This window comes from Heterocephalus glaber, unplaced genomic scaffold (assembly GCF_053883595.1).
Source record: "Heterocephalus glaber isolate CG9 unplaced genomic scaffold, H.glaber_assembly_v1.0 deba00000347, whole genome shotgun sequence".
Classification (NCBI taxonomy): domain Eukaryota; kingdom Metazoa; phylum Chordata; class Mammalia; order Rodentia; family Bathyergidae; genus Heterocephalus; species Heterocephalus glaber.
The window spans coordinates 12,223,921-12,238,364 of NW_028258143.1; the positions used below are offsets into that span (position 1 = coordinate 12,223,921).

General features: G+C 35.6%; 1 protein-coding gene across 1 annotated transcript in view; it reads left to right on the plus strand.

Annotated features, from left to right (window-relative positions):
- The window catches only part of Map3k19 (mitogen-activated protein kinase kinase kinase 19), a 73,503-nt gene that overhangs the window by 15,036 nt on the left and 44,023 nt on the right, over positions 1-14,444 (plus strand). The window contains exons 6-8 of the mRNA XM_004836108.3: positions 783-898; positions 7,341-7,437; positions 13,867-13,945. Coding sequence (XP_004836165.2) covers positions 783-898; positions 7,341-7,437; positions 13,867-13,945 — 292 coding nt within the window. The remainder of the gene's footprint in view (positions 1-782; positions 899-7,340; positions 7,438-13,866; positions 13,946-14,444) is intronic.

Genomic DNA, 14,444 nt, shown 5'->3' on the forward strand with positions numbered 1-14,444 from the left:
ATAACTCCAGTGACCAACCTCCAGTCAGACCCCACCTCCTAACAGCACATTTAGCTCCTGAACTCACCAATGGATCCATCAGTGCTCCCATGATCCAATCATCCTCCAAACATGTGAGGCTTTGAGGGGACATTCTAGATCTAAACTATAAAAATAACTTTTAAATTCTTCATAGAATTTAAGATTTGAGGTGCCTAGTGTTGATGGATTGAACTTTAACTCTCTTAAATATTCTACTTGCTCAGAATCTCAGCATACATATTTACTTTTTTCTCCTTGAGTAATAACAGCCAAAGCCTTTAAAAACCATGTATTCTGTGGATTCTTGTTGTTTTCATCTCTCTTCCAGTAAAAATTATTGAAGCTTTATCAAGATCCCAGGCCATTTAGCCAGGCACAGTGGTACACGCCTATAATCCCAGCACTGGGGAAGCTGAGACAGGAGGATGACCTAAAGTTCAAGGGTGGCCTAGGCTACATGAGTTCAAGGCCATTCTGAACTGCATAGCAAGACCCTGTCTCAAAAAACAAAAAACAAACCAACCTCAAAAAAGATCCTAGACCAGTGGTAGTGAACCTAGGGCACACGTCCCACAGTGGGCTGTTTATACCATTAAAAGCTCTAAAAGGTTTGCTATCACTGTCCTGGACCATTATTGGGGGAAAAAAAAGAAAAGAAACTGACAAAATGGAGCTGATTTTAAAAACTAGAGCTAGATCTTCCTGTGAAATTGTTGGAAATGAATCTTATCAAAACATGATATTATGTTTCTTTTGGACAGAAAGACATGTTGAATCTTTGCTTGACATTTGTCTTGATACAAACTCTTCTCCAACTGATATGATGACAGTTACCAAAAATCAAAACATAATCTTGCAAAGCATCAGCAGCAGCAAGGTAAGATGCTTCCTTTAAAAGAACAAACTAAGGAAACAAAACAAAAACAGATAACCTGTTCCATTTACCACTTCATTTGTGTTGCTTGAATGTTTGATGGTAATCATATATTACAATTACAGCTTTAATGTAAGCATTATAAAATGTAAAACACAGTTAGTAAGACACTTTTCTCAGAATTTACTGAGTAGTAATTAGCTAGTCAACTCTGAGTCCCACACAGTGTGTGTGTGTGTGTGTGTGTGTGTGTGTGTGTGTGTGTTAGTCCAGCTTGCTATAAGGTACTATAGCTTATAAACAATAGAAGCTTATTTCTTACAGTTCTGAACACTGGAAGTCTAAGACCAGAATGTTAGCATGGCTGGGTTCTGGATAGAGCCCTTTGCTTGGCTGCAGAATGCCAGCCTCTCACTCATTCTCATGTGGTGGGAGAGAGCTTGCTTTCTGGGGTCTGTTGCATAAGGCACCAAGTCCATCATGAAGCTCCACTCTCATTACCTAATCCCACTTCCTAACACCATCACATTGGGAGTTAGGATGTCAATGTTTAAACTGTGATGAGACACAAATGTAGTATTCAGTCCACCCATAACTCTGTAGGTGATTCCATAGAAGATTGTTGCAGCTGAATCCATACTAAATAACATGTTGCACGATTCCATTTAATTAAATCTTTTTCTTTTATCAAGCAATATTTTATTATTTTGGTTGTACAGAACTTTCACTGCTCCATGTTTTTGTAGATTCCAGTGGTACCTTTAAGAAATCTGGTGTCATTCTAGTTTCCTATTCTCTCTCTCTCTTTCAACTTTTAGGATCCTTTTCCAGCTCCACTACTTTATAACTTCACAATACTTTAGGGTGACTTTTGTAGTCATTATTCTGGGAATAGATGGGCCCTTTAAATTTCAAAACTCACATCTTTTTGTTCAGGTACATTTTCTTTTTTCTTTAATTTTCTTTATTCCTTTTAAAGTTATTTCTTGCTATCCAGGTATAGTAGCAAGCACCTACAGTCCCAGCACATCTGTCCAGGAGTTTGAGGCCAGCCTGGGTAACACAGCAAGACCCCTGTCCCCAAAATAATAAATAAATAAATATACACAAATTAATACAAAAATAAAATTATTTCTTCTTCATTTCTTTCTTCATCTACATTCTTTTTTTTTCCTTTTTGTTGTTTCAACTTTATCTCAGATTACAGATTTTCCTCAAACATCTGGAAGTCTTTAGCTATTCATATTTGAGGAGACACTAAAATGTGGTGGGAAGCTATTTATGGTGCAATTTATCTATTTGTAGCTTTCTCTAGGGTGGATCTAATAGTGAAATAGTTTTGTTTTAGGGGACTTATAAATATCAGTATCTGTGGGTCTACTTCTCTGGGCTCACTGAATATCTTCAGAAAAGGATTTTCCAATCTTTTGACTCGGCAGTGTACATTGGCTGCTGGCCATGTGGGAGCTGGGTTGGGAAGAAGAATGAATACAATAATTTTGGGGGCAGTGAAATTACTCTGTATGAAACTGTAGTGGTGGACACATGTCATTACGTATTTGTCCAAATTCATAGACTGTACAACACTAAAAGCAAACCCTGGTGTAAACTGGGTGACAATGGGTGTCAGTATCATCAGTAATAAAGGTACCACTCAGGTGAGGAATGGTGATAATGGAGAAGCTGTGCAGAAAATCTCTGCACCTTTTCAATTTTGCTATGAACTGCACAAAAAATAGTTTATTTTAAAAAATCAGAAGTTTTGTGTTTTGTTGGGAGATTTTATAAGAAAGAAAATATAATCATACTATATTGTAAGTGTACTACATAGTACAACCCCCTCCTAAACATAATTAGGTTATTGATTTATCAACAGAAATTAAATTTACTGCCATGATGAGGGCAGGGCATTAGGATGTTACATTGTAAACTACCATAATAAGTCAACAGGTGACGTCTCACTTTGATGGCCTAAGAGACACCATAGTAATCAGCTAGAGATATGGAAGAAAAGGCCATAAGAAACAGCTATGTTTGGTAGTGGCTGCCTCTGAGGGAAAGGGTGGGGAAGGAAATTGATTATTGTGTTGTTAAGTCTTTTGCCATTATTTTTTTAATATAATTTGATTTTGATACACAATTAAAATTAAATACATTAAAAATATAAAAATGGTTAAATTAAGACTTCTCTGGGGCATGACATAAGATAGAATAGAAACTTTTATTTTTGTAATTCTATGAGAGTATTTTAACTGTGCATTTATAACATTTCTAAACAAGTTAATCTGCATCTTATCAAAGTGGCTTTTGTATTTTCCTGAGGACAGTGTCCAGGTGATGTGTTGGAAATGTTTGACATATTTTGGTGTCATAACTCGGGGAGCACGCATGTAGTGGGATACAGACCAACGATGCTGCTTAATATTCTCTGGTGTGCAGGATGGCCCCACAACAAAGAATTATCTCACTCTAAATGCCACTTTGAGGCTGAAAAACTCTTCCCTGGGTGGCTCAGTGGTATAGCACGCACTTCCCATACATGCAGCCCTGGCTTCAGTCTCTAGCACTACAAAAACCCTATACCCTGCTATATAATAGGTAGTATTGTTTTTGGCTTCTAATATATAGTAATAAAAATAAAATACCTAGAGTCCTATCTTGAAAGTGAGTGTCATGCATTAGAAACTAGATAAACAGACCTATTTACTTTTCATTTTTATGGGACATTTAAGAAAAAGACAAAAAAAATCCCTTCATATTAGTAAATTTCTTCACACAACCTTAAAACTTTTTCTAAAACTTTCCCTACATATTTTTTCTTATTGTGGTTGAAATCAAATTTGATTTTGGGAAAAAAACATTTGATTTTGGGAAATGAAATAGACTTCTTCACTATTGAACTTGCCTTTTCCTCCACTGTGCTTTCTTTAGGGTTTAAATCGTAAAACCCAAGCTTGTCCTTTGCTTCTTTTCTTTGAATAGAGTCTTGATTCTCTTCCTGCTTGTCTGTAATAGGTTTTTATTGTGTACAAATACAAGCAGTTGCCTTGCTTGTAGGATTGCTCTCGACGGGCTGTTTATAGGCTCTTCCAGCTTTTTTGTTTTTTGTTTTTTCATCTCAGGAGAATCCTCTTTCCAAATTTAATTGTGTATGATTTCTAGGCTACTTTTCCCTTCTGTGTGTTTGGTGGTCTGATGTTTGCAGGTGAAAATGCTATGCTCTATTTCTCATTTGTGCTTTACCTCCTGGGTTGTTGCTAATGGTTTATGAAATCCATCCACGATTGGGATTTGTTAATGTTGTCTCTCCTGCATTCACTACTATGTGTTAGTATTTCAGTTCTCCTCCTTGTGACACAAAGCATATCTTAATTCCTTTCATAATTAGCATTCTATAAAAAATTAGAAAATTTTGTGCTGCTTTGGTTTTAGAGTCTTTCTTTTTATGATCACCTTTGCAGTGGGTCCTATTCCCTACACCCTTTTTGTATGTGATACTTATGATTTTTCCATTTATTCCAGGGCAGAAATTTTTGTCAGGCCCTTTTAGGTATTAGATATTTTTCTTTTTTCCTATATAATACTTGTAACTGAAGTGTGAGTATCCTTTGTTTTCATTTTGCTCATTGTTGTTGATTCTCCTGTGTCCACTTCTTGTTGAAATTCTTTGTTTCAAACCTTCATGGTAGCAAGATAGCAGACTGATCAAAAGCTTTGGAACTAGACTTCAGAGTTTGGGTATAAATGTTGGCTCTACAACTGGCTAGCTGTGTGATCTTGGGTAAGTTACTCAACTTCTCTCAGCTTCATGTGTTAAATGAAAGTAATAGTTCTTACCTTTAGAGTTATTGTGAAGATAAAATTAGCTAATATAGATAAGGTCCATCCAGTAATGTCTGGAATGATAAATGTGAATGCTTGTCATTAATACATATTTTGCAGGCACATATGCTTGTACTCTGCTGTCTTCCAACTTTTCCTAAATAACTGATATCAGAGCAGTTGAGACTGAGCCTAGCCTATCAATCAACATAGAAACTTGATGTGAGGACCAGTTGTATATTTAACACTTCCAAATGAAGGCTGCTATTTTTCCAAAGTTTGGCATAAAAATTTCATTGAATCACCATAACTGTATGAAATGATAGAAATATGTTTTGTGATTTTATAGAATCTTGTAGACTAAGTATTTGAACAAAACCTATGGATGATGAAAGAAAAATCCAAATGATCCATAAGCATCTAAACCATTTTAATTTTTCTGTTAATTAAAGAGTGTATAGTCACATGATAATAAGGTAATTAATCTCATATATTACACTAACAAAAATGAAAACTGATAATAATTGATGAGAGAAAATATAATAAAACACATACACTGCTGGTGGATGATAAATAGATAAAAACTCTACTTTTAAACGGTATAAGAAAACTTAAAATTTTTCATGCTCTTTGGATTAATGATTTTATATCTACAAATCTACTCTAAAGAAACAATGCAAAATTAGAATATTAGTTGTGAAGATGTTCATAATACTATGTGTAATAATAGAGAATTAAAAATTGCCTAATAAGCATCATGGGCCTTATAAGATTTATGGGATTTGTAGCAGAAACATTATTATAACCCTCTGATAGATATTTATTGGAGGAAAGAAATTTTAAATTCCATTCAAATGATGTTTACTTAATAAATTGCTTATAAATGTATGCTTATCTGTTTTTAATTATAAAGAAATGAGGTTTATCTTTGCTCATGGGTCTGGTCCAAAGTCAAACAGCTGTTTCTAATGATGTCCTCCTTGCTGGCAGGGTGCCAAGGCAGCACAGGGCATCACTTGCGAGAGACAGGGAGGGCTTACGCTTATCCAAAGTACAAAAGCCAGATTCAAAATTATATGATGCAGCTCGATTTTTAAATACTTTGGAAAAAATGAAGGAAAGATGTTTTCTATGTTATCATGGTCTGTCTTTTCATTGTTGGATGACAGGTGATTTTTTTTCTTAGTTTTTAAAAGCACTTTTTTGTATTTCCATACATTGTGAATAAAGTTTTCCCCTTTTTGTAAATGGGAGGGAGAGGAACTTGCCAGATATTGGCAGAATTTTTGAAAATTGGAGACGGACAAGCTGTGAAATTGATAGCAGTTGGGTACAAGATGAATCCATCTACCACTGAAACCAGGATGGCCTGTGCGAGCGTTCTTAACCTTTGCCAGGAGATAGACAGTATTTTTAAAAAGCATCAATTGCAGCATAAAAGCAAAGTGTGACCACTTAACTATCTGAATATCTAAAAAGATTTTCAGCAGTACTATAAATGGAGGATTTTTTTATGTTCAGATTTTATTACGTTCAGATTTTATTATGTTCTATGATAATTAAAATAAACAAAGCAAAAAAAGAAAGAAAGAAAAGAAAAACATTTCCAATCCATTTTTGAGCTAATGAATGAAATATCTGAGGGTTTTGTGACAGGCTACTTGTCTGAGTTGTCAGATGACAGGCACCTGCATTTGAGGCAAGGAGTTTTTATTCAACAGTCCTCTCAAACAGGTAACTCATCCAGATCATACAAGCAATAAAGCTAATTGAAACATCTGGATTGTGATGTGATGTTTTAACTACTATTTGCATCTATTGTTGTTCTACAGTTTTTTGTTTGTTTTTTCTGGTGCTTGGGATTGAATCCATGGCCTCCATGCTAAGCACATGCTCTGCCACTGAGGCTCTGCCTCACCCTTCTTATAGAAATTTAACAGCACAAAATCAACAGCAAAATTTCTAATAAAGGAACCTATCAAAAACAATGAATTCCAATAAGAAAATATTTCTTCTTTATAGAGTTCAGAGTGTTTTTTGTAATTCCAGTTGATTTTCAACCTTATTTTTCAGCATGATGATTATTTTCTAGAAGGCAAAGAGAAAGTTTGAGAAGTTGTATCCCATGATTAGATCACAAAGCCTTCATCTTGAAAACTCTAATCAGCTTTGCTGCCTACTTCAGTCTTGGGTTATATCTGTAGCTTCCACAAGGGGCAGGGATTTCTATCCTTACCATTTGTAAATGATGCCCCAAGGAAGCATTATGGAAAAGATCGTGTTCCTTTGGGGCTGTTCACTGTGACTGTGGCTGAAGGATTCTTTCCAGTTACCCATCCAGATGGAATTTGTGGCAGCTTAGCATAAGCCTGGATGCTGAAGTGATAAAGTATAAAATATTGAATTTCTATTTGTCTGTATCATTTCAGCTTTGATCTTCATTTTCGATTATGCAATTAATCACATCTGAAACTGTCTGAGCCTGGTGCTCTGAGGGTAGATACTTTCCCATTATTTTTGTCTTAGGAACTTTATCCACTTTAAAAGAAATCCACAGTGTGAAACTTTAGCCTTGAAAAACTAACACTTATTGTGCCAACGAAATGGTACATTTATATTGCAGGAATTTGAACAAGATGGTGACTGCAGTCATTCCATGTTGGTTAGTGAAGAAGGGGATCCCAGGAGTGAAGGACAAGATTGGCTACCCAGGACAGAAGGTATCTGGCTTCTGTCTTTGATGTGCTTACAAAGTTAACATTGATTTGGCGGGGCGGGGTGGTTTCTGTCTCCTAATTTTGGAAGTGCTCAGTGTAACTTTGAGAACACAGAAAAGGCCAGGCATGGTGGTGCACACCTATGATCCCAGCTCCATAGAAAGCTGACCCAAGATTGCATGTTCGAGGCCAGCCTGGACAAAATAGTGAGACCCTATCTCAAAGTAAAATAAAAATGGCTGGGGATGTATTGCAGTGCTTCCTGGGTTCAGTCCTGGGTTCTTGCCATTAGGGGCTAGAAAAGAAAACCATCACAAAGGAAAACAAAAACCTCTCGACATCCTATCCTTTAGTCCACATCTGAATCAGTGAATTTTGGCAACTTGCCCTTGCTCAGATGGTCAACTCTGTCCTAGTTCTTCTCGGTAGCTCACCCTACTCAAGCTCAGTATGATTCTCTGCCCCTTTCCCTTTTGCCGAATAACATCCTTTCTCCTCAGAATCTTTCTCCTCATCCATCTCTTTCTCCTCAGAATCTTACATCAGCTCCAGGAATCTGTTGCCTTCCAGAACCAAACATCTATCCATCTGTAGTGGTCCCTGAGTTCTTTCCCTCGAGGGGAAGGTGGGAGAGTGAACTAGCTCAAAAATGCCGAGTCTATATTTTATCCTATGGGGCCCCAAATCAAGAATTTTCCAGAACAACACCTATTTCAAATATGTTACCCTGCAGTATCCCTGAGTGCCCTTGCAGACCGCACAGTATTTGCAGATCCTTGCTTTAGAAAATAAAATAGTCAGCAAACACATTACCCTACAATCTATTTGCCTTTAACCCTTTTTTTTTTTTTTTCCTGGTACGGGGGATCTAACTCAGGACCTTGTGCTTGCAACGCGGGCGCGGTGCCACTGAGCTAAATCCCCGGCCCTGCCTATGACCTTCTTCAATTAAATGTTTATTTGAAGTGCTCCAACTTCTCCCTGGGAATTTTCTGGCTTCCATTTCTAACACTCCAGGAAAGCTGCCCTCTTCGATGTATGTATTTTTCTCATCCTTTTTATTTACTCCCATGGAGGCTGCATCTTTTCCTGGCGGGGGTCTCCTCCAGTGCCTTGTGTCTGCTGCCCTCTGCTGGACAGCCTCCTGCCTTTCTCCAAATCACCGCAAATCTCTTCGCAGGCCAGGGCAGAGAGTAAATTAGTAACAGGTGAAAATGATCAACACCATTAAGCGTGGAAGAGCTAATTAAAAATTTAAAAATCCTAATCCCTTCCAAACAGTCCTTATGATCTTCCACTGAATTTTATAGACTTCAAAGTCAAGTTCTCAGAAGTCTAATATTGTTCCTGATCACCTTCCAAGAGGTTAAATAGTTCATTTATTCTGCTCAATTTGGAGATGACTTGCCATTGAGACACTAGGCATTTTTTTTAGATTTATTTGTAATGTTTTCAGTTTTAATATAGAAGGCAAAATACTTAGACAAAATTTCACTGAGCCCTTGGAGTTTTAAGCCTTAATAAATTGGATTACAAATTTCAAAAAAACAATAATCTTTCTGATAAAAATTTTCCTCACAGTTGATAGATTTCAGTTGAGTTACTTACACTTTTTAATCAGAGTCTTAAGTAAAAGTGTTTTGAGGATTGCTGTGCATTTTATGCATCTTAAATATCCATGTAGTTCTCTTTATCAATTCACTACTTTAAATCCCATTTCCATGTTATTTCTAGTGTTATTAATGTTCAAAGTGCTCATAGACTTTCCAAAAAAGACTATATGTATATACCACATGACTTTATTCTGGTATAGATATGCATGTTTAACCATTTTGTATATATCTGTTTGTCCATTATTCTATTAAAAAGGGAAGATCACTAATTAAAATACCTATAACCCCCATAACATTTGGATCACTCCCATAAATATTAACATTCTTTATGGAGAATGTAAGTATTCTCACAGCATACATTTGCTTTATTATGGGCTTTTGCGAAGGTAATGTGTAAAATACAATTTATGGACCAAAAAATAAAAGTCTTTCATTTTTTCCCCTAATACAAAATTCTTCTTGCCTTCCTCAGTTCTCTTTTCTCAGAAGACAGATACAAATCTTCTAGACTAGAAACTGATCTTGTAAATTTAACTGATCTTGTAAATAAACTGATCTTGTTTTTCATGAGTCAATAACAGTGATTTTAGGAATTAAATTAATGGGCTTAAAATTTTTAATACAATGTAAATTCATCAAGATTCTTAGTCACAAAGAACCTACTCTTAGTTGTATTTAAAAAAGGAATGAGGGCCGGGATGTAGCTCAGTGGCGCCGTGCCTGCCTGGCAAGCACAAGGTTCTGAATTTGATCCCTGGTACCACACACACAAAAATAAATAAATAAATACATAAATAAATAAATAAAAATTAAAAAGGAATGAATTTTAAAAAGGCATTATAAAGTTCATAAACCATTGAAAAATCAGAGAGGAACTGCCTTAGTCCACTCAGGCTGACAACAAACTAACACAGCCTGAGCAATTTAAACAGCAGACATTTATTTTCTCATAATTCGTTAGCTTTACTCTCATGGCCTTACCTGGTGTGTGTGTGTGTGGGGGGGTGGTCACTAGGTTCTCTTCTTATGTAGAGACTACTCTTGTTGGATCAGGGCCCAGGAAAAGAGCTAGGAAAAGAGCTTCAATGTATGGATTTTGGGAAGACATAACATTCAGTCCATAACAGGAAGACTGTAGGTTGTACTGTCAGGAAGAATTCCTGTAACCACATCTCCAAATTGGCCACTGCTGATCCCCAAATCATGCTGTCTCTGCCATAATCATGTACCCACTATGTAACTAAGAACTCTGTCCCTCTGCTGACACCACCTCAGTTCAAAGGACACCTGGACCTTATCTTTTTTTCAAACTACTCACATGCATCAGTCTTTCAAGTAAGTTTTCTGAACTCTAGTGATACAGGAGGCTAGAAAATAGAGGGTTTTAAAAAAATACAATTTATTCTTTTCCTGAGAGACTAAATTCAGTGCAGTATTTGTTTTCCTAACATCCAACGTGTCTCACATCAAACTTAACCGCTTTCTGTGCAGTGACTGGAGGCGTGATCTATTTTATCTGACCACCCTCATGCAATTCGTTTGAGTAGTTTTGTAGCTTATAAGCAATCAAAATGTTTCTCCCTACAGTTACTCCTGCATTTGCAAGCAGTTTCTTCCACACATGGTCTAAAGAAAATTTATGTGATATGATTGCACTTTTTAAAAATACCAGGATTTCTAAAACTAAGAAAAACAATATTTAAAACATCAGTGTTTTTGATTAAGGATATAATTAAATTTAATCAGTACATTATATTATAGTTTAACTCATGCTAGAAATGTTAAAATCCAAGATCTTCCAAGTCACATAATACCAACGTTTCATATTAATGAGTAAATTATTTGGGTTCCATAACAGAGATATTAAAGGATAAGGAAGAGAAAAAGCCATGCTTTCAAGTACTCCTTTTTTACAAATATAGAGGCAAACTAATGAACACAACTACACAAAATATATTCCAACTGAGTGCAAGATAAACTAGTTAAGGATTAACCTTTAAAAATTGTATTTTAAGGGCCAGGGATTCAGCTCAGTGGTTCCACCGCCTGCCTTGCAAACGCAAGGTCCTGAGTTCGATCCCTGGTACAAAAAAAAAAGAAAAAAAATTGTATTTTAGGACTTTGTGATATCCCCATAAAAGACAGCCGACTAAGGTATTAAAACAGAAGTTGTTTGAAAATATCATTTTTAAAAAGTTGAGATTCACAATTTAGGAAGTTATCAAAACATAGGGAAGGGTATCAAAATATCAAAAAGGGTATCAACTTTGATGCCCACAATTCAGACAAATATGCCCATCAATTTAAACAGAACAATGAAAATACACAGGAAAGTCCATCTTTTCTGGAGACAATAATTTTTCTTCATTGAATAAGTTAGGCTGGGCCACATTGTAAGTTTCCATTTTTAATAATGGCTTTAACATTAACAATAAGTTAATGATCATTTTCTGATTTTTTTATGAATATCATTTTCACCTCTTCTATGAAGAAAATATGTTTTTGGCTTTGTCAAAATGTTGCCTTTTATTTTCTCTCAATGGTAACATTTTCTGGGTTTAATTTACCATTCCTTATGTGAACAATGCACTTTGGCCATGATAATATACTCAAGGACTTTATTTTTACTGTGACAAGGTGTCATCTTTGCTGGTCTCCTGAAGGTTCAGAGCCTATCCACAGTTCCTTGGCTATTCACAGTGTTTAAGAAACTGTGGAACAAAGATATAAAAAGTGTTTACATCTTTCTAAATGATTTCAGAGTCAGTACTTTCTGTAATATTTGCCCCATTTAGGACCAACAATTAGGATAGTGGCTCTTAAGAATTTCTAAAAAGGCTGGTATTCCTTATATTTACTTATTGTATCTTTATTCCTTAGTTGAAAAAGAAATCAGCCAGTTGGTCTTTTAAGTACTTAATATTTGTTTGGAAATGTTCTGGGTTTATCTGTCCTATATAATCATAAAACATACAGTCATTTTTAGTCATGTGCCCATATGAATACATTTGTTTGCTAACTTCCATGGCAAAGTACTAAATGCATCTAGCTTTTGTCCCAGAATATCCTTTTCACTGACAGTTTAGTTATTAGGAATGTATGCTATATGTTTTTCTCACTCTAACATGTCATCTAGGTTTTCACACTTGAGGATGACTACCAAAATGTTATGAAATACATCTGTCTTCCTTTCAAGTTGGAAATGACCTTGTGCATGTCACACAGACACATGGCTATCAGTTTTTTCATCTTAAAAATGAAGGGGTTGGATCAGATGCCCTCTAAGTTCCTTTCAGCTCTATAATTCAAAGCCTCTTATTTCACACTACACAGTGTGGTGTTAGCATCTTTTGAAAACTTAAAAAAAATGTGACCATTCCAAGGAAACTTCATTTTTAGAGTCATTCTTTGCTATTGTGTAATGTTAGAAAATATACAATCAAGTCATCTTGAGAAACATGAAGAAAATCAAAGCTAGATACATTTTCATGGTACCACAAAATATAATGTTGAATGACAAAGACAGTAAACATGATTATCATAATTTGCCTGATTATAAATAGAACTTTTCCTTTTGGAGAATTTTACTGTTTCTTTTAAACTGCATGAGTCCCATTAAATGGCACAGATATAAAAGTCAAACAATAAAAATACTATTGACCCCCAGTACCAAAAAAAACCAAGCTTTTTCTCTGAAAGTTCTTATGTATTGAATAAAACATCCAATGTCCTTTAAAAAGTGTAAAAATCTACTAAACGAGATGATGATGATGATGATAGTGATTGGGAATCTTTCCCAGGCCTCCCAGGAAGTGGCAGAGGAAGTATATAGACTCAGATCTGATCCACCCTTTCCCTTATCCTTCTTCTGATACTTCATCCCTAAAATTCAGTCAGTGGAACTTAAAAAACCATTGCTCCTTCAGGTGTAGATTGACTAAACAGCCATGTCAAATTCATGGATAGGACAAGCATTGTATCCTAGAAGGACCTTCCTCTGTGTTCCCACACTCTGCACATGTCTATCACAGCGCTGACCATCTCTTTGCTTCTTATTGTCTCTACCAGGGCCATAGCTCCATCTTGTTTATTTCTATATCTTCAGTCCAAAGCCTTGGGCTTGGTATACATGTACTTAACAAAAGTTTATTGGATGGGGAAATTGAGAAATAAACTACGTTATAATGTTAAATTGTTATAGTATGCTCAAGCATTGGTTCCCCAAGTTGAACTTTCCATTTAAGAGTTATACTGGGAATCATTCTGTGGAACCAAACAGGAGATGACCAAAATTACAAATACAAGCAAGTTTCTTTGAGGCTACAAGAATTATCTCAGTTAATTCTCACTACAGACCGTCCTGGGAAGTGGGTACAATCAGTTACACTTTATAGAAAGAGGTCTTATTTTATCAACCTAGGGACAGTGCTATTCATTGTAAAACCATATTTTCCATCTGGAAATTTTTATTATACAGTATTTTTTCTTTTTAAGCATTTATTTAAAAACTATCATATGCTGAACAAGAAAGATACAAAGATGGTCAAACTTCAGCCACTGGTTCATGTATGTTTTCTAATTATTAAGAACAAATTGGTCAAATAGAAATACAAATACTTCTCCCACTCACTGTTCATTACTTTTACTTATTTTTATTTTTTAAATTTTTTTTGGTACCAGGGATCGAACTCGGGTCCTTGCGCTTGCAAGGCAAGTGGCAGAACCACTGAGCTAAATCCCTGGCCTACTTTTACTTATTTTTTTAAACTTACCATTCATTACTTTTTTTCTGCTCTGCTACTGTCACGTGTTTCCATAGGTGTTGAGATTATTATGACTTTTCCAAGACATGTCAGTCATCTCCAAGAAGTGAGCCAAGAAGATCTGAAAAAAAGCAAGTAAGGAATATTCTTGGGTTGTTCAATTAGAATATAAATATGAAGTGATGACACTTGTGTAGCAACCTGCATTTTTAGTAATTTGATCCAAAACAATGTTCTAAGGCAAGGGTCACAGTAAATATTATATAGCAGGGGCCAAATAATATTTTAGGCTTTGTGGGCCAGATGGGCTCTTTTGATGTGATTCAGCTCTGCAGTTGTCACTTGAAGGCAGACATAGACAATATGTAAACAAATGAGTGTATATGCAATGCAATTAAAGCTACAAAAACAGGATGAAGGTCAGATTTGGCCCCAAAGGAAGTTTGCTGACCTTGCTCCAGAAAAGTGCTATACAAAATGTGGTTCTTTGGCTCTGTGTTATGTCCATGATGAGCTCAGTACAGACCTTGAGAGTAACCATTTAAAACATTTGAATAGTGATTTTACAACATAATTTTAAATTCATTGGTCATATAATGAAAAAAGTGGGGCTTATTGTTTGCATGTTTTTAAA